The 19,599-nt window shown below is 52.2% G+C and overlaps 2 protein-coding genes across 10 annotated transcripts in view; one reads left to right on the top strand and one right to left on the bottom strand.

The window, feature by feature from the left end:
* STAB2 (stabilin 2) overlaps window positions 1-10,339 on the top strand; it is a 174,409-nt gene extending 164,070 nt beyond the window's left edge. Inside the window, exons 64-70 of one of the 2 annotated variants that reach the window (XM_084957343.1) lie at window positions 1,068-1,187; window positions 1,958-2,098; window positions 3,900-4,007; window positions 4,947-5,075; window positions 6,317-6,433; window positions 8,430-8,471; window positions 8,521-10,339. In XM_084957343.1, the coding sequence (XP_084813469.1) occupies window positions 1,068-1,187; window positions 1,958-2,098; window positions 3,900-4,007; window positions 4,947-5,075; window positions 6,317-6,433; window positions 8,430-8,471; window positions 8,521-8,616 (753 nt within the window). In that variant the 3' untranslated portion in view covers window positions 8,617-10,339. Of the gene's footprint in view, window positions 1-1,067; window positions 1,188-1,957; window positions 2,099-3,899; window positions 4,008-4,946; window positions 5,076-6,316; window positions 6,434-8,429 lie in introns of both variants that reach the window. The other variant, XM_021092647.2, reaches the window with a different exon arrangement.
* Window positions 10,340-10,715: 376 nt separating this feature from the next.
* The window catches only part of NT5DC3 (5'-nucleotidase domain containing 3), a 71,622-nt gene continuing 62,738 nt past the window's right edge, over window positions 10,716-19,599 (bottom strand). For 5 of the 8 annotated variants that reach the window (XM_005664189.4, XM_084957346.1, XM_084957348.1 and 2 more), the window contains 2 exons: window positions 17,802-17,866; window positions 10,716-14,960 (listed from right to left, as the gene is read on the bottom strand). In XM_005664189.4, coding sequence (XP_005664246.3) covers window positions 14,708-14,960; window positions 17,802-17,866 — 318 coding nt within the window. In that variant the 3' untranslated portion in view covers window positions 10,716-14,707. The remainder of the gene's footprint in view (window positions 14,961-17,801; window positions 17,867-19,599) is intronic. The other 3 variants (XR_014804174.1, XR_014804175.1, XR_014804176.1) reach the window with 1 other exon arrangement.

Raw genomic sequence — 19,599 nt, 5'->3', positions numbered from 1 at the left:
AGCCAAGGAGAGGGGACTGAGGATAAGTATAGCGCTTGCAGGATCAGGGCACAAGCTAGGCAGACCAAGGACCCCAAAATGGTGAGGTACCCCCCTGACAGATCCAAAAATCAGAGTTACTGTAAATACTCTAAACTCCCAAACCAATGTTTCTGTTGTGTGGGAGCTTGGCTTGTGACAGCATTTCGGAGAAAAGACAACGTAGAGCAAAATCTCCTGGCTCTGTGTCCTTCAGCCAGTTAGCATCTTCTCAGGGCAGCAGTCATGCTCTCTGCACAATGACAGTTCCCAACTGGGTGGTGTGATTTCCTAAAATGTGTTCAGTGAGTATTTATCGGGTACTTACAGTGGGCTCGAGATATACCAGTGAACGAAACAGACAAACAGTAAACAGAGTAAAGACCTCATTGGTACCAGATGCGAGGAGGGGGCCTAGATGGCGGTGGGGGGGGGTGGGGGCAGCACAGGGTTGCGGGGGCGCAGAGTGATGCTGGGAGGCCCTGGTGAGGAGGGGACGTGCGAGTGACATGTGAACGGGGAGAGGAGGTCAGCCGTGCAGATCTGAAGGCAGACGATCCCTGGCAGAAGGAGCAGCCGGGCAGAGGATGAAAGGCAGGAGGGCGTGCTGGGCAAGCCTGCGGAGCGGCGAGGAGGCCAGCGTGGCCGGACAGCCGGGCACAGGCTCAGAGGAGCCACAGAGTCCGGGTGGCTGGGGCCTCCTGAGCCCAAGAGTAAGGACTTCAGCTGTTCCTCTGAGCAAAGTGGGGGGCCTCACCGGGTTCTGATGGAAGGAGACTCAAGATTTCACTCACCAGTGCGAAGGGCTGCCCAGGCTGCCGTGTTGAGAGTGGGCTGCGACCTGGCTCTGACTTGGGACCATAGGATTTTTGAGGAAAGGAAAAATCCTAAAATTTTCCCAAGGGGCAGTCTGAAGAAAGAGCAGGGTGGCAGCCCGAGTTGGGGCGACCATCAGGAATATTCCCAGAGAGGTGATGCCACCCTCTCCAGCCACCCCAGTCCCTGCACACAAGAGCCGACCCAAACCACCGCTCCCTTCCTCTCCCCAGGAGGTGCTGGCTTATTCCAACAGCTCAGCCAGAGGCCGGGCGTTCCTGAAACACCTGACCGACCTGTCCCTCCGAAGCACCCTCTTCGTGCCGCAGAACAGCGGGCTGGGGGAAAACGAGGTGAGTGGGTTCCTGGTGTCTGTGCTTTAGACCAGCGCTTCTAGACAGGTGTCAGGTATCCATCCCCACAACAACGTCACGCCACAAACGACCCCAAAACACAGTGCCTCCACATGTATGGAGCTGGCAGTTCTTTTGGTCTTGGCCAGGCCTGTGTGCATGGGCTGGCCATTGGCTCATCTCGGCTGGTCTGTCTGCAGCTCTGCGCCACAGGGCTCCCCTCCTCCAGCAGGCTAGCTCAGGCGTGTTCTTACAGTGATGGCAGAAAGTGGTGAGAGCAAGCCCAGTCCTGCCAGTATTTTTCAAGCCCCTGTCCAGGCACCTTTTGCTAACATGCCGCTGGCCCTACAGGTCATGGGACTGAGCCCAGAGTCAGGGTGGGAAGCCCTCAGAGTTACGTGGCCAAGGGCAAGAACACAGGGAAGGGTGAAGAACCAGGGCCGTGGATGCAGCGGATCTACCACATCAGTCTCCTTCAGGCCGGGGCACACCGAGGGACTGGCCGTGTTTGTTCAGGCCACCTGCAGGCTCTGACAGCCCCAAGCGCTGTCCCCAGGGGCAGAGAGGAGCAATACCTCTGCTCACTTGCTACCCACTCTTCCCAGGACGCCACTGGGAGGCTCTGCTTAGACCGTAAAAATGACTTTTGAAGTAGAGACAGAAAAGCCAAGGCCTTGAGAAGTGACTTTTTTTTTCTGTGTCATCCTTATTATTAAAAAGAAAAAACATAGCTCAGCCTTTAAAGAGCATTCTTGTGTCTCTCCTTTCAGACTCTATCTGGGCGGGACATCGAGCACCACCTCTCCAATGTCAGCATCTTTTTTTACGATGACCTTGTCAATGGAACCATCCTGCACACAAGGCTGGGAAGCCAGCTGCTCATCACCTCCAGCCAGGACCAGCATCAACTGGTATGGGCTTATCAGGAGAACTAGAGATAATACATGCACAGCTCCTAGCAGACAGTAGGTGCTTAATGGGTGGCACCTCTTACCATGTGAGAGTAAAATTCTAAAACTGCAGTTAGGGCCTGGTCCTAGCTGCAGGCCATAACACACCACACGGACTGTTAGGCAACCTCCACCCCTTGCGAAGTAAGCCGTTAGTGACCAGCAGCCCAGAGCCTAGTAATGAGAAGCTGTAAATGAAACTTCTTTCTATGGCCATACTTTTCATGGCATATGGAAGTGCCCGGGCCAGGGATTAAATCCAAGCTGCAGCTGCAACCTCCATTGCAGCTGCAGCAACACCAGATTCTTCAACCCACTGCACTGGGCTGGGACTTAAACCTGAACCTCCACAGTGACCAGAGCTGCTGCAGTTGGCTTTTTTTGTTTTCCTCTTTTTGTCCTTTTTATGGCCGCACCTGCAGCATATAGAAGTTCCCAGGCTAGGGGTCGAATTGGACCTGCCACAGCATCACTGGATCTGAGCCACATCTGTGACATATGCTGCAGTTTGCAGCAACACCAGATCTTTAACCCACTGAGTGAGCCCAGAGATCGAACCTCACAGATACTATGTCGGGTTCGTAACATGCCGAGCTACAATGGGAACTCTCTGCAGTCAGATTCTTAAGCCACTGTGCCGCAGCGGGAACTCCTAAATGAAACCATTTTAAAGCAGTCTGAGTCTGTATTTCTATCAGATTGTCAGCCCATCCTCGGTGTTAACATGTAAGCCTTGAAGTCAAATGACCCAAGTATGAAAACCAGTGCTGCCACCCACTAGCCTTAGGAATTTAGGCAAGTTACCCAACTTCTCTGTGTCCCCATTTCCTCATCCGAAACATAGGGATGACGATGCTGTGTTGATGATGACGGTGGTGGTGGCGATGGTACTGTTTTGGTATTACCTTGTTGGGATAGGGTGGTCGTGATTATTATTTTGATAACGGTGAGGCGTTGGCGTGGGTAATGTGTTGATGTTAACAAGGGTGATGGGGATGATTATTTTGATGATAATAAGGTAACGGTGGCGGGATGCTGGTGGCGGTCACATGAGAAGTGGTGGCAATGTGACCATGACAACCATGACGTTCAAACCGTCGGCTTTTATGGAGATTCGGGGATTCATGGCTTGCAACGTGTGATTACAGTGTCTGACACGTAGCAAGGGCTGAATTAACATTTTAATTTTTACCCAGTAAATGATCTTTACTATTGAAGATCAGTAGTTGAGACCAGTGCTTCCCAAACTTTAACAGGCATTTAAGTTACCTACCATTTTCTTCAAATGCTTATTGCGTTTCAGCAGAGGGGTTGTGGGGCCTCGGGTTCTGCATGTCTGCTCTCAGGTGACTGCCCACACCACAAGCCCATGGGTCACACTTTGATCAGCAAGGGATTCCATCACTTAAAATTCCTTTCTATCAGTGTGACCCGATGTTCACAGCTGTAGATTTGCAGTCCAGAGGCGTGGGGTTTGCCACCTGACCCACCGGTTTCCCTTTGAACGCTCAAGTCTTAATAAATGAGTGGGCTGGACAGACGTATCCCTTAGGTTCTCTGCAGCTCTTAGAGCACTTTGTTGGCACAAGAGGCACGGACAGGTTCTGAGCTGTCCGGATGGTGAGCGGAAGCCCTGTGCTGCCTGTCAGGGAGGACTAGCCTGAAAGCCAGGCCCCAGGACCTCGAGGAAACTCCACCCCTTTCCTGCATGGAAAGAAGAGTCAGAGGTCAGAGATCTCCACCAGCCCCCTTATCTCCCCAGGAGACCAGGTTTGTGGATGGAAGAGCCATTCTGCAGTGGGACATCTTTGCCTCCAATGGGGTCATTCATGTCATTTCCAGGCCATTAAAAGCACCCCCCACCCCAGTGGTGAGTATCCAGGGTTCCTGGTGAGTGGCTAGGAGGACCCACAATGTCCATTCCCCAAAAAGCAAACTACTCCTGGAAGCCCTGTCCGCCCACCTCCTCCAGATGCTGGAGGAGCCTCCCCATGCACAGCAGCTGGCCTCGGGGAGGCCCGGCCCTGCTGCATCCCACCCCTACTCCAGCGCGTTAGCCACGTCACGCCTGCCAACCATCAGTATTGCTGAATGAAAAGGGCTGCGTGGGCCCATGGACAAACCCCTGGAAGAGGAGTGAGCAATCCCAAGCACCACCTCTTCCTAACTGTGCGACCTCAGACAAGTCCCAGGACGTCCCTGAGCCCCATTTCTCTTATCTGCAAAATAGAGGTCATAATGCCTTGTCCCTGGGTTCTTGGGAGGGCTGGAGTTCATGGAAAATAATGAAGACAGTCCCCGACACGGAGTGCATGCTGTGTGAAAGCTGGCTGGTTGGCTGCGGGTGGTGGCGGTGGTGGAGGCTTTCTAACAACTTTGCTCTGAAAGGATGAAGGAGGGTGTGTACGGCTGCCGGCTGGACAGCTCCGCAGCACAGCGGCGAAGCGCCTGAGCCCCAAAGCCAGGCCGGCTTCAAAGCCCACCTCTTCCACTCCCGAGCTGTGGGACGCTGAGCAAGCGCTGGACCTCTCTCTGTGTTTCCGCTCCCCCACAGAAAAATGGAAACAGAAATTGCTCTTAGCTCTTTCTGTTGTTACATATTTAAATGGATTGTTTCATGTAAGGGGGCCTAGAACACACTGAAAGTGTTATGGGCTAGAGATACATGTTAACGACTTGTATCATTATTTTTATCCCAACTGGCACCAAGATACCTCAGGATCAAGGATAGGGTGGGCTCCAGAAAGCACACTCCCCTTTGGGGACGTCACCAGTTTTGAGAACCAACCCCCGCCCTTTCTGTGTTCAGACCTTAAGCCACTCGGGCTTAGGAACAGGGATGTTCTTTGCTGTCATCCTGGTCATCGGAGCCATCGCTTCAGCTGCATATTCTTACTTTCGACTAAACAAGAGAAGAGTTGGCTTCCAGCATTTTGAGGTGAGACAGAGAAAAACGGGCACATGGTGGTGGGGGGTCCTCTCTGAAACCCAGCCCCTGGCCTTGGCTGGGCCAGCTGACCGGCTGCTCAGAGAGGCTGTCAGCAGCTGGGGGCTTGGCACACGGGTCCCGTCTCCTGGGTGGGGCCTCTGCCCCTCCGCAGCAGTGGTGGCTCCACGGCCCGCCTCCTGGCAGAGTCAGGCTCTGGTGAGGAGGGTGGCGGGCTGCCAAGTGCCCCTTCGCGCCAGGGCTTTGACGTGGAGGCAAACTGACCAGGGGCCTGGGAGCCGCTCCCCTTGGACGAGTCACAAGACACGCAGTGCCCCTGACGGAGGTGGCTTCAGGGCTGGCTGAGGGCGGCGGGGGGGGGGGGGGGGGGTTGGTGTGGTCAGGTGGGGAGCTGCAGAGCCAGAGGCCTCATGCTGCCGTCAGGGCCACCACTTGAACTGCCGAGCCCACGTGTAGGTCAGCAGGTTTAGGGTGATCCTGGGGAGACACTGCGGACTGGGTCGAGCATCTGCCCCCAGCAGGAGTTCACTTCCTTCTGGCAGATACCGTGCATATTTATAAGCACCATATCCCTACATTTTACCAAACATCACATTAAAAAAAGTGCACATGATATGTGATTTCTCTTATATCCAGGTCAAGGTCAGGCAAAACCATTCCAGGCAACAAGCGACAAAATAGCGGTTACCCTGGTGGGCAGGATAGTGGTGGGCAAGGGGCATGAGCACACCTCCTGGGGGAGTGGAGATGCCCTGCGTGCTGACGCAGGCGTTGGTCACACTGGGGTGGACATATTGTCATCAAGCTGAACACCTAAGGCGGGAGCCTGATGTCACGTGTACATCCGATCTCCGAGTTTCTGTTGTGGCGGCAGCAGAAACAAACCTCACCAGGAACCGTGAGGTTGTGCGTTCCATCCCTGGCCTCACTCAATGAGTTAAGGATGCAGCGTTGCCATGAGCTGTGGTGTAGGTCGCAGATGCAGCTCGGATCCTGAGTGGCTGTGGCAGTGGCGTAGGCTGGCAGCTGTAGCTCCAATTTGACCCCTAGCCTGGGTGCGGCCCTCAAAAGCAAAAATATATATATATATAGAGAGAGAGAGAGAGATCTCAACTGAAGAAGAAAAAGCTTGTGGAGGTGGGGGTGGAGCTTGCTTCACCTGCCGACTTGGAGGAGGCGCTTCTGCCGTGGGGACACCGGGCGCTCAGCCCTGTGCCTGTCTTTCCGAGCAGTCAGAAGAGGACATCGACGTTGCAGCTCTTGGCAAACAGCAGCCTGACAACATCTCGAACCCCATGTACGAGAGCACAACTGCAGCGGCCCTAGGACCTTCCCACGACCCCTTCGTGGTGAGTTTGCATTTCTATCTAGGAATTGGTTCAGCTGAGCTGCAGGGGAATGTCTTTGAGCAAATCTCAGTGGAATGCTTCACACCAAGAAATCTTCCTTCTAGAACATATCTCTAGGCAATAAGCCTAAAAGCAAGTGTTGGAAGCTGGGTGAAGTGGCTGCTCAGTGTTACTGGGCTCTCTTACGTGGACAGCAGGGGCGTCCAGCAGTTAGATGTAGGAAGGAACTAGGGTTGACCAGCCCCAGCCTCATGAGATGTCACAAGGAGAGGACATCTGGGGCTAAGTTCTGCCACAAACATGGACGAGCTCGCGGGCGCCGAGCAAGACATAAAACTGCTTCGGCACGTACACTGCTGTCCAGGACTCTTTGCCTATTGTCAGGGATGCTTCATCCATTCTTTGATGAAGTCTTTTGCCTCTAGGGGTGCATGTTCTGCTCTGGTCTCCCAGGAAAGGACTACTTGCTTCTCGTTAGGGATCCTGCAGCTTAGATGGACCCTCCACTGACTTCAACCCCGTCGCGGGGCTCCCAGCCTGTAATTTAGTGCCAGGTCCAAACTGAGAAGTGAGGAGAGGACAGAAGATACGTACTAATCTCTGCCCTGAAGCTCATAAACCTTGTAATTTCCCAAGTGATGAGAACACTCGGGGCATCTTCTGTTCTAATGAGGAGCTTCTGGATAGAGGCTGGTCACCAGAACAAGCCAAGACTAGAAGCTTGGAATTTTCAGCCCCACCCTTCCCCCTCGGGAGAGGAGAGAGGCTAGAAACGGAGCTAATAATCCATCACATCCACGTGAGGAGGCCTCCACAGAACCCCAACAGGAGGGGGTTCAGAGAGCGTCCAGGTTGGTGAACACATCCACACTGGGGAGGTGACACATCCCAACTCCACAGGGCAGCAGCTGTACTGAGGTTTTTTTTTAAAACTGGCACTGGAATATTACAATATCTTATTGCACCATTTTAAGCTTGTAGAATGCAACATGTGTTATTTTTCTGTAGCCAACCAAATGCAGATACTTTGTGGTTCTTAGTGCCTGTGATAGCAGATTTAACGTTTGCAGTAGATTGAAAAATAGCCAGATCATAAATCCTAGTTTGTCTCTTCAGCAAATCCATGTGAAAGTTCCCAGTCCAATTAATTGCAAGGGCAAGTTCAACCCGACCGCATTTAGTAATCATCTATTTCTCTAAGCTTTGCGATGTTGAAATCAATCTCATTTAAAAAGCAAGGGGGAAGATGACACATCCCGTTCCCCGCCTCCCTGGCTGTCAGGCCTCCCCTCAGGGCTCCTTCAGTACAGTGTATGGAAGACTCACCTGAGGCAGGTGAGGGTATCCTGGATGCAGGATTCAGCGAATCCCTTCTCAGCAAACCAGGTGGCAAAAGTGTTCAGGTACAGGAATCCTGAGCTGAGGGTGCCAGCCCACAATGTGGTAGATTCTCATGGCTTTGATAGTGAGGAAGTGGGTGTTGCCTGTCGACTCTCTGGAGCCAGTCCAGACATCTTGAGCATCCTTGCTGCTGATTAACAAAGCTATGGTGCTGATCAGAGCCAAAGACAGCGGAAGATTCGGGGTGGCTGCCTTTGGAGTGTGGCTTTTGATTAGAGTCTGAAGCGTCCAAGAGTCACTCCTGGTTCAGGAGGCATTTTCAGCCTGAAAGGGGTGTGTTGTCATCACAGTCACAGCTACGTTTGGTGGGTGCTTTTAGCTTCCTCGTGTAGCATCTAATTCCTAATTCAATCCTCACACCTCCCTGTTAGGTGAGTATGAGGAAGACTGGGGGTTGGTCAGAGGGAGCCTCCTGCTTCTGCCATTTTTTAAAAAAATTCCTTCACTGAAGATACTTAACGTGCCAAGCTGCGTTATGTAGGGGTAGCGTGTCCCGAACCCCACCAAGGCCTCAGCAGCCCCCAAAGACGGCTTGACTTGCAAAGCCTTCCCGCCGGCTCTGGAAGCTCAGCGACCTACGGCTCTTCTTTTCCAGGACGCCGAGACCCAGCAGCTGGCGAGCAGCGACCCCCTGGGGGCGCTGTGAGGGCCCGGCCTCCCCCGCCAGCCCTCCCCGCGCCCCCCAGACCCCCCCGCCCCCGCCAGAGAGGCTGCCAACCGTGACTCCTCCGCCCCGGCCGGGCTGCCCGCCCGTGGGAAACGCAAGGTCCTTCAGCGCGTGACGCCCTCAAGCCGCCCGCACCTCAGCTCCTCGCCCGATCTGGGGGTGATTTTGTTTTCGGGGGTGAGGTACCGTGTCAAATCCACCCCCCAACCCGGGGGGACGTCTCCCCCCGCCTCCCCCCGCCCCCCGGACCCTCTGCGGTCCCGCCCGCACCCCCGTGCGCCCCGTGCCCCGCACTTCGGCCGCCGGACCTGCTCCCCCGGGAGACTGACGCCCCCAAGGCAGAGCCTCGCGCCCTCGGCCTTCGCCTCGCCGCGCCCAGCGCAGGGTCTGGCGGGTCACGGGGGCTCCACGGTGGTTTATGGAACAGAAATAAAGTCAGCAGAACAAGCCCAGTGTTGGGGGAAATGAAACTTTGCCGCAGGAGGGCTCAAGCTTGGAAGCTAAAACCACCTCGTCAGGGCTAAGTGGCGCCTTTTGAAGGCGCCACCACCGGCCTCGTGAAATCTTCGCTTCTTCAGGCCGACTTGTTGGCTTACTGGGGGCGAAAGAGGTGATAACCACGAGGAGACAGTGCTTCACGCCCACGAGGCCGCCCCCCCCCCAACACACACACACACACACACACACACACACACACACACACACACACACACAGCCCCCGACAGGGGAGGGTGGGGAGAAAGCGGGGCCCCCACCCTTGCTGGCGGGCGTGTAACATGGTGCCCCCGCCGTGGAGACGAGGTTGGCAGCACCTCAGAAAGTGAAGCACGGAACTGCCACGTGATTCAGAAATGCCTGCCTTGGTGTAGACCCAAGAGAAGTGAAAACACGTCCACAGAGAAATCTGTGTAAGTAGGTTCGTAGCTGCACTATTGCTAACAGCCACCAGGTGGAGATAAGCCAGATGGCTGCCACCTCGTGCATCACCACAGGGCGGCTGTCACCACACAATGAACTACCTTTCAGCCTAAAAGGGAACTCAGAACCTCGACATGCCACACCCCGGAAGCACCCTGAAAACATGATGCCAGTGAAGGAAGCCAGACAGACACAAAAGACCACATACCGTATGACTCCATTTTTGTGAAATGTGCAAGACAGGCAAATTCCTAGAGAATGAAACACGAGGGGTTGCCAGGTAGGGGCTGGGATGAACTACTCAGAGGTACGGGGTTTCTTCTGAGGGAATGAAAATGTTCTAGATTTTTACAGAGGTGATGCGTAGGCTCAGGCCAGTTCCTCACTGCGCAGGATTCTGCGCGAGGCAGGATGTCCAGCCCACCCTCAAAAAGCCCCAAGCGGCCTCTCTGTCACTCTGACAACTGGGTGCCCTCCAGCCCACCTACCACCCATTTCCCAGCTGTCCTGGGGGCGGCACGGGTCAGGCCCAGGGCTGGGACTGAGTCGTGAAAGGCTGGGCTGAACACGTCTCGGACGCCGACACCCTCACGCATCATCTTGCTGAGCCCAGCGCAACTTTGCGAAGCCCCAGTCCCGGCAGAGGACCAGCTTACCACCTCCTCTGGACAGGATCCGCGGTGGGGCAAGGCCGGCCTTCCAGGACATGGTCCCCAAAAGGAATGTGGGGCAAATGCGCTGTTGCTTCCTCCACTTCCACCATCCCAGGGACAAAAGGCACGGGATTGAGAGGAAAATCAGCAGACTACCCGTGGGAGGAGTGAGAGCAAGGATATTCTGTTTAAACACATACATAATTAAACAATTTTTAGAGGAAAAAAAAACTTCACAATTTTTTAAATAAATTTATCCAAAACCCAGTAGTGAACGGACTTCAAAGCATCTACTCCTAGTTCGGCAGTACTGTCTTGTCTTCCCCTAAACCACTGCTTCCAGTGTCCAGCCTTCCTGGGTGTCTGGCTGCAGACACCCAGGAAGGGAACAGTCGGTGAGAGACACAAATTCCAGGTGGGGTACCTGCTGCCCACCTAAGGCCAAACGCATACCAATCTCTGTGGCTTAACTACACGACCTTCGAGCTCTGAAACAAGCAGGCGGGTTTGGCTAGCAGTGGGAGGGCAAGGGTGGTGGGGAATGAACCGTCCATCTTTTGCCTCTTCTCTCAGGAACATTCTTTTTTGGGTGTGTTAGAACGTGATATGGCTTTGCCACTAACAAGCACACCAAACAGATGCCTTGCAATAAACTGGACAAACCAACTTTTATTTGGCAGTATGTTCAATGTCACGTAACATAAAATCAACATTTAGAATAAATAGCAATTCACATTTGGAATAAATAGTAAGTCTACCTAATCTGCATTCATTGTGCCTGAAATTAACAGGCACAGCCTGTCATTATACTAAATAATTAGAAAACAGTTTCCGAAGGCAGAGTTCAAGCCCAAAGCATAGAAAAGTATAGAGCACTGCTGTGGGGGTTGGGGTCCTGGGAAAGCGAACAGAGAGGGAGTCTCATGCAGGAGGTGTACAGGGCACTGGCCTTGGGAGCAACATCGGGGAGAAGAGACGGGAGCTGGGCTGCAGGGCAGACACAAAGGGGCCTCAGCCGTGCGCCCTCCCGCCGCTCTAGAGCTGGACGGGCCTTCAGTGTTGCTGGGTGGGGGGGGCAGCGAGCCCACAGGACGTTTCAGCAGGGGAAGCGCCCAAGAGGCCTGACAGCAGCAGATGGGAAGCTAGCAGCACACCCGGCAGTCGGGGGACTAAGTCCTTCAGTCCTGAAGGGTCTTCTGGGCAGCCAGGCAGCCAGCCACACACACCCACACACACACGACCAGCACAATCACGATCCAGGGCAACGAGAGGTATACTCACGGAGCGCCACGCCTGGCAGCTCAATTACACAAAAACAAGCATGCCACGTGCTGGAAACAAGGTATTTTACCACTGGCCCCGTGAGTAAAACACACGCAGAGGGCGGCCTGGAGGGGAACGTGGCGCACCTACCTACAGACCTCCTTCCTACGAGCTGCACCTGTCCGTGAGCTGGTTCTTTTGCATGCCTTCAGCAAGGTCAGCCTGCCACTGCCACCAAGTCAATCCATGGCCTGAGCGCCAAATCCAACCTGCAGCCCGTTTTCCTCAGGCTGTCTGGGAACACAGGCGTGCCCAGTGCTAGAGGAGGGGCCGCAGGAAACGGCCTGCAGAGCTGAAAGTCTTTAGAGTCTGGCCCTCTACTGGAAAAGTCTGCTGAACCTCACACCGGGGGAACTGCATTCCCCTTCTTCTCTCCAACCCGTTAGGGTATTAAGGTTAGCTGAGCTTGGAGCCAAGCTCCCATGTGCTATCGCAGAAGAAAAAGGAAATTGGTACAAAAGGAAATCACCCCAAGAGGGCAAATGACAGGCTCCCTAGTAGCTGAACAAAGCAATCAAGGAAGCCTGCCGCTGGCCGAATTTAGTCTGAGAGCACATTCTAGACAAGGGCCCCCAAGTGGGTGCTTGGCAGCAGATAAACATTTGGCAGAGTGGAATCCAGCCCCAACACTCAGCAAGCTTTCCGCTGCTTCAAAGGCCTTTGGGGAGGAAAAGAGAGGGAAAGCTATGCAGTTCACCCAATTAGCTGGGGGAATGATTCCTTTTCATTTCTCCTTTGCACTAATTAAGACCAGTGCATTCCAAGCAACCAGTAATTTTGTCTGAGATGGGCCCAAATCAGTAACAGGTGGTTTATGTTAGATGGCATTAATGGAGCGGAAGAGAATTTTTAAAAGAAAAAAAAAAAAGTATGTTAGCAGGAAAGTAGGAGCTCTAAGCCAAAATATTTTAAAAGCCAGGTTTCATCTACAGAAACAACTCTGGAAAACCAGATGTGCAGGTCCTTCCCGGTACTGGGAACCCTGGGGTGTGGACTGCCCCTGGACTATCAATATTTGCTCACATCACTCTGAGAAAATCAGTCTAACTGATACTAGAATGGAAAATATTTCTCAGTGTCTGTTCACTTTCCAAACTGATGTTTTCAGTGGTAGCACAGAGACTCCCTTCCTTTGTGCCAGATGGCACTCATCCGAGTGCACGCCAGGGAGCACACCGGCGAGGCCAGAATGCAGTGCAGCGGGCTGATCCCCAGCGGGAGTCATGCCAGCGACACATTAAGGAGAGTGCCTCTGTCCTTCCTGTGGAGACGGCTGTCCTGACCCCTCAGGCCACCCAGCGTGGGTTTGCATCCCCAGGCACACACGCAGATCTCAAAACCGCCACGTGTGGGCCCACAGGCCGAAACTAATGAATCACAAGATCCCTTGTTCAGACCCAGAAAATATACGTCTCCCCCCAGGCCTGGGCCACCAAACCTGGACATACAGGAAAGCAGGTTTTAAAAACAGTCATACCTGATTCGTAAGTAAACAAAACACCCTGTTAGGGGCATCCGGGAGATGGCCGATGAATATCTGAGATAAAAACTAAGACAAAAGTTTAAAAATAATACCCATGTCCTCACTCGGCTTCTCCAAAGCAGAGACGATCAGCCCAAAGCTCCAGCGTACCCTCTCCTCTGAGGACCCCAACACTGAGCAGTTTTGGGCATCCACCTGCACCCCTTAAATGCCAGTCTCCAACACACTCAGCTGCTTAAAACCCCTAGACGCCAATAAAGAGCAAATAAAATGCCTAGCGTGTTTCAAAAAAGAAACAGACTACTGTGTTCATAATAAAATTTAGGAGGAAAAAAGGGGAGCTAATTGGGTCTATTGGGTCTACACAGTCACTCTCACTCTTCTAGTTAAATACATCAAAGATATCACAAGCACACTCCCATTATAACAAGCAATGTTACAAAGCGTGCGAGAGGACTCGCCTAGTTTCTGCATTCGGGCAGGCAGCCTGTGGAAAGCCAAGCTAGCATTTCATCGACAGCTGGCTCCACACGTGAACACATTAAAAACAACGCTGAATAAGCGAGCACGAGCCCCTTCCTCCCATGTTTGCATCCTTTGGGTTTAAGGGTGCATGTTTAGGTTTAAGGACTTGCCTTGTCCTCAGAAAGAAATAAGAACACTCAGTTAACTAGGTCATTTCCAACTGTCTCTCTTAGTTTCAATGCCCTTTATCCCACCTTAAATAGAACACCTAAAGAAAACCACCCCGACTCCCCAAAGCGCCACAGAAGCATGACAGGAAAGAAACCCAAGGGGAGGGAAGGGTGGGAGATGGCTCAGGGCTGAAGGCTGCCTCCTTCCCCTCCTGTTGGATTCAAGCCCCTCTCCTGGGCTGTCAGGTCAGGACAGAGACAGGCATCTGCTCGGCCTCCAGCAAGGACAGCCTCTAGGAATACACATTTTAACAAGACGGCAGCACACCCAGTGGGGCTCATGGTGTGGACTTCATTACAAGGCCATTTTTTTTTTTGTTTCATCTTCTGTCCTCTGATGAGCACACGGAGACATTCAGGTGGCGTTTCCAGGTGTAATAAACCCCTGCACTGGCTCTTCTGACCTGTGCGTGTCTCACTGACTCATTCTACAGAGTCTGTTCTTCTGGGTGGAAATTCAACCAGAAGCTCTTCTCTCCTCACCCTCCTTTTCTGGAGCAAAGAGTGAACCTGCCCATCACTGGGGGCACCGTCTGTCCTTCCCCCACATGGAGCAGGACACAGGAAACAGATACTGAGGACAATCAAGGCCAAGGGCTTGCACCTTCTCTTGTTGTTTCTCACATAAGACTTCCAGGGAGGCTGGGTCTGCTTTCAAGTGCGGCACCAGAGTGCCAAAGCCCTGGTACCTAACACCTGGGACGCGGCTGCTGTCTGGGGACCACCTCTGGCGCTGGCGGGGGCCGAATGCTACCAGAGCACTCGCCAAAGCATCGGCTTTCTGAGAGCAGCACGTCACCGGGCCACTGCACTGCCTGTGGATATTCCATTTCTCCATGTGTTTTCCTTGGAAGAGTCACAAAAAGAGTTTCGAAACGTCACCTGCTGGAACACAGAGATGGCATCAAGAAGCCTGCCCAACCCAGGAGTCAGACGCCGGTACCTTGGGAAACAAGAAGGCTGATCACAGGGTGTCAACAAGCCCATGGCCGGGGCTGCACGCCTCTGTGGTCACGCGCTGGAGCAGAGTCTCCGCGACATAGAGCAGAGAAGGGCCAGGCACACCTGCATCGGCTCCAACGTGATGCTCACGTCCCTGCGAGGCCCGCGCGGGGTAGGGCCGGCCTCCCCCGGCTACTTGGCCTGGGCCTCCTGCAGGAGCGGCAGCCCAGCCGCAGGGGGCCTGTCGGACCAGGCGGGAAGCTCGTGCTGCAGCGGGGTCCTCCGGGGGTAGAACGTGTGGCTGACGTCGTAGTTGAGGAGGCAGCTCAGCGAGGCCATGTAGATGTCGGCGAAGCGCGACAGGCGCCGCAGGAAGTACGTGGGGTTCTGGTCTGTGCGGAACAGGCTGCCGAACTGGGCGTTGAAGAAACCTTTGGTCATTTCTCTGAAGAGGCGAGAGGAGAGCAAAGCAACAGAGAGTGATTCCAGAAATGTCTGCTCTAAGTTACTGAAATGGAATGAATCAAAATCACTGTTTCGCACGTACAGGACGCAACTGAGCCGAGAGCAGCCCCAACGTCTAACCGGGAAAACGCGCTGGGCACCCACCCATCTAGATCAACCACATTCCCCACTCAGCCCACCAGACACAACCCTGCCTAAGGCGCCAGGGGCACCATGTGAGACCCTGAACACACACACCCCATTTCCCAAACAAAATCAGGGTGCAGGAGGCTGCTTGCGAAGGTCCCCAGAGAGGTAGGATGTTCACAGTTTCCAAGCTCCCCTCGTCTGCAGAATGGGATCCAGGGCTCCTTCTCTGAGGTTACAGAGAGAACCAAGCAAGGTGAGCAAAAGCAAAGCATATTGTAAACCTGAAAGCACTTTATGTCTGAGAGATGAAGGGTTCTTTTAGCGTCACGTGAATATGCATCATCCATTACAGAGCATCCCTCGCCTCCTCAAAGCCTGGATTACAGGCATCTTGCAAGGTGCACATACGTGCATCTGTGTGTAAACCAACCCCCGTCACACATACAGAGGACAGGCACACCATCTGACGGCCAGGAGCCCAACAAGACTGTTCCAGCCACTGGACAAACACCGTTCATAAGTCAGTTACAATCACAGCAAAAACCATAATCCTTTATACAACTGTGTGGTAAAAGCTACTCGTTGGTGGCAGTCTGTCACCACATGGTGACAGCAGATGCTACGACAACCAGAAAAGTAGAAAATTAAAAGGACTCGGAGTTCCCTTGAGGCACAGCAGGTCAAGGATCTGGTATTACCACTGCTATGGCTCAGGTTCGATCCCTGCCCAGGAACTTCTATATGCCACCCATGGGCGTGGCCAATAAAATAAAAGAAACAAAGAACTCAATTAGGTCTCCAGGTGGAACAACATGAATGGTTTTAAAATTTTTGCTGAAAAATTCCATTGAGATGTGAGGTTTTTAGACATTCAAATTAAAAAAAAAAAAAAAATCCCTGATGGGTGAAACAATTCTGTTATCTAGTTTGAGGTCCTACGAGTGAAGAGCTCGTGTCTGGCCTTCAGGGTTAAAGGGCCCAGAGTCAAATGACTTTATATGCCTACCACCCTCTCATCCAACATTTCAGACCAATGTTCAAGTAATCATGATGTTAGAATAAGCCCGAGCAGCCAACACGCTGAGAGGGAGGAGAAAGGACAGATTCCGTACGGCCGAGAGCTCAAGAGGTGGACTCTGCCCCCTCTCCTCTCCCATCAGAGCCGGGCAGTGAGCACCACAGGCAGACCCGACAGACCGCTGTGCCTGGGAGGGGCAGCCGCCGTGCAGAAACGGTCACCTCAACAGTGTCCGCATACACAGCATCCTCTAAACAGGAGGCACAACTGTCCACGAGGCCTCTTGAGGATCACGGTGCCCTTAAAGGCAACCTCAATGTCCACGAACAGAGTACTGGATAAAGAAGACATGGGACATGTGCACCCGGAAGAGTACTCAGCCATCAAAAGAACAAAATCTTGCTATTTGCAGCAACACTGATGGACCTAGAGATCATCAGACTAAGTGAAGTTAGAAAAATTACGATTTCACTTTTATGTGGAATCTAAAAAAATAATACAAACCAACTTATTTGTGTAACAGAAATACTCACAGACATAGAAAACAAACTTACGGTTACCAAAGGGAAAAAAGGAGGGGGAGGAATAAATCAGGAATGTGGGATTGACAGATACACACGACTGCGTGTAAAATAAAGCTTTCCTGTAGGGCACATGGAACTATACTCCATATCCTGTCATAACCTACAACGGAAAAGAATCTAAAGCTGTAGACCTGAAACGAACATGCTATTTTAAGTCAACTATAGTTTATTTCTATTTTTTAAGTTTGTGATTTTTATTTTTCCATTATAGCTGATTTACAAAGTTCTGTCAGTTTCTACTGTACAGCAAAGTGATCCAGTCATACATATATATATATATATATGTATATATGTTCCTTTTCTCACATTATCCTCCATCATGTTCCATCACAAGTCATTAGATATAGTTCCCTGTGCTACACAGCAGGACTCATTGCTTATCCACTCCAAATGCAACAGTTTACATCTATGAACCCCAAACTCCCAGTCCCTCCCACTCCCTCCCCGTTGGCAACTATAGTTTAATTAAAAAAAAAGAAAATTCAAGGAAGTTCCCTTGTAGCGCAGCAGGTTAAGGATCCGGTATTGCCCCAGCTGTGCTGCAGGCAGCAACTGCAGTGTGGGTTCGATGCCTGGCCCAATAACATCCACATGTGTGGGTGTGGCCCCCCCAAAAAACATTCAATAACTGCTCCCTCAAGACACAGAGACCCACCAAACTTTTCTGACAACAGGCGGCCTTTCTTCGCCCATAAACATCCTGACACTGAGTGCAGGCACATTCCTGAAATAGCAGTGTTACAAATGAGCCCCAGGGTCACAGGAGCCCCAAGAATTCCCCGTGGTTCAGAGCCACCTGCGGCACTGTCCTGGTAGCCACATGGTGCTGCTGGCATTGCCAACAACTGGGCCACCAGCCACCCAAACAGGGAAGTTAAGGTGGCTGGGAGGCACAAGGGGGTTCACCGCTGCCTGGAGGTAAATGTCACTCATCACCAAGGCAGCTGGCGGGTTCTGGATTGGGGGGGTCACAGTCAACCCTGGCAGCTAAAAAGGGAAGTTTCAAAGTCTGTCTAGGCAGGCCCTGGGGAAGGCAAGGGAGCGCGGCCAGGGGGCTGGACTCCCTGCCTTCCAAACCTGCTGCTCTCACCTCATCTCCTTCCTCTCCTTCTTCCACTCCTGCAAGACCAGCTGGGACGCAGCATCTCTGTGAACCTGCAGGACACAAGATCATTACTGAGACGGTTCCAGATACAAATACTCATTACGTCATCAGAACTGAACGGGCAGTTTTTGGAGGGATTTTATTCAAACCTAAGAGACAGGCATGGGTATGAAATAACAGTTTTGGATTTGCCCACTGCAACCTGCCCTCTTCACCAAATGCGGGTGGAATATTATGAAGCTATTTAGCAAGGCCCCTATTAAACCAGAGATATGACAGTATTATTAAAGGCTTTGTGTAGACATCATGGACAGGCATCCACATAAAATACGTATGTATCATATATGTGTGATGTATCCATTATACATGGGTATTACACACACAAATATAAATACATGCTATTATACATATTTTTATATATCACAAACCTATGTATTATATACATGCACACATAAAAATGGCAGTTAATGGAGCTGCCTGGTGGCTCAGTGGGTTAAGGATCCCATGTTGTCACTGCTGTGGCTACTCAGGTCACTATCCCTGGCCCGGAACTTCTGTATGCCGTGGGTGTGGCCACAAAAACAAAAGAGACAATTAAGTGGAAATAGCAGGTTTAACAGTATGCATGACAAAACGTGCATATATTTGGACATTAACACTGAAATTTTTCTTTAGTTTGCGGAAGGGTCATCGAATTATAATTGGCTTTAATTTTTTTCCTTAATATTATCTTTAAAATGTCTTTTAGGAGTTCCTGTCATGGTGCAGTGGAAACGAATCTGACTAGGAACCATCAGGTTGCAGGTTCCATCCCTGGCCTTGCTCAGTGGGTTAAGGATCCGGCGTTGCCGTGAGCTGTGGTGTAGGTCACAGATGTGGCTCGGATCCCACTTTGCTGTGGCTGTGGTGTAGGCCGGCAGCTGTAACTCCGATTAGACCCCTAGCCTGGGAACTTCCATATGCAGAGGGTGCGGCCCTAAAAAGACAGAAGGCCAAAAAAAGAAAAAAAAAATTTTTTTTAAAAATTGTTTTTGTAAAAGGCAAGAAGGCAGAGCACCCCACTCAGATGGAAAAGCAGAAACTTTTTGAGTGGGCCAAAATGTGAGCTAAAAGCAAAAAGAAAATGACAACTGCATACACCCTCCTAACAAAGGGAATCTTACAAGTCTCTCTCCAAGGCTCCTGAGGCTCAAGGTGAAGGCTCAAGCCAGAGCCAGAGGTGCCAGGTGGGGCTCTCCGCAGTTCTCGGTCAGAAAGGCAGCCTCAGGACCCAGAGGAAAATACCAGGCAAGCAAACCATCTGCTTCTGACATGGAGCCAAGGCCCTTCTGTTGACCACATCTGCCCAGATCAGCAGCTTGACCAAGGCACCCGCTATGGGGCTCTGGCACTCAGACAAAACCCTGGGCTTGGAATATGGATTTCCTGCCCAACACCTGTCTATACCACCAGGAAGCAGGAACCACTGGCCTTGTGTTACTGGAGCACCGGAAAACTGTCTGGCACTTCTCAGGGCACTGATGTAGTCCCACGAGCATAATTTTAGTTAGCTTTCACTTTTTTTTTGGCTGCACCCCGCAGCATATGGAAACTTCCTGGCCAGGGCTTGAACCTGCTCTCTTTTTTGAAACTAGCTACCAAAGGCCATGTGAAGGCCCCATGCAAGGGCAGCTCTACAGACATGGAGAGCCAGCTCGGGTCTCCAAGACCAAGGCGCGTTCTCCAGCCCCGCTTTCCTGCGATGCGGGCAGGGGGGGCCACCAGGGACAAGGGATCATCTCCA

This window comes from Sus scrofa, chromosome 5 (genome assembly GCF_054392235.1).
Source record: "Sus scrofa isolate SSC_HxYL_T2T_F1_AM1 chromosome 5, Sscrofa_HxYL_maternal_Yorkshire_Landrace_v2.0, whole genome shotgun sequence".
Classification (NCBI taxonomy): domain Eukaryota; kingdom Metazoa; phylum Chordata; class Mammalia; order Artiodactyla; family Suidae; genus Sus; species Sus scrofa.
The sequence above is the reverse complement of the archived record's forward strand: the minus strand, read 5'-3'. Positions and strand labels throughout refer to the sequence as shown.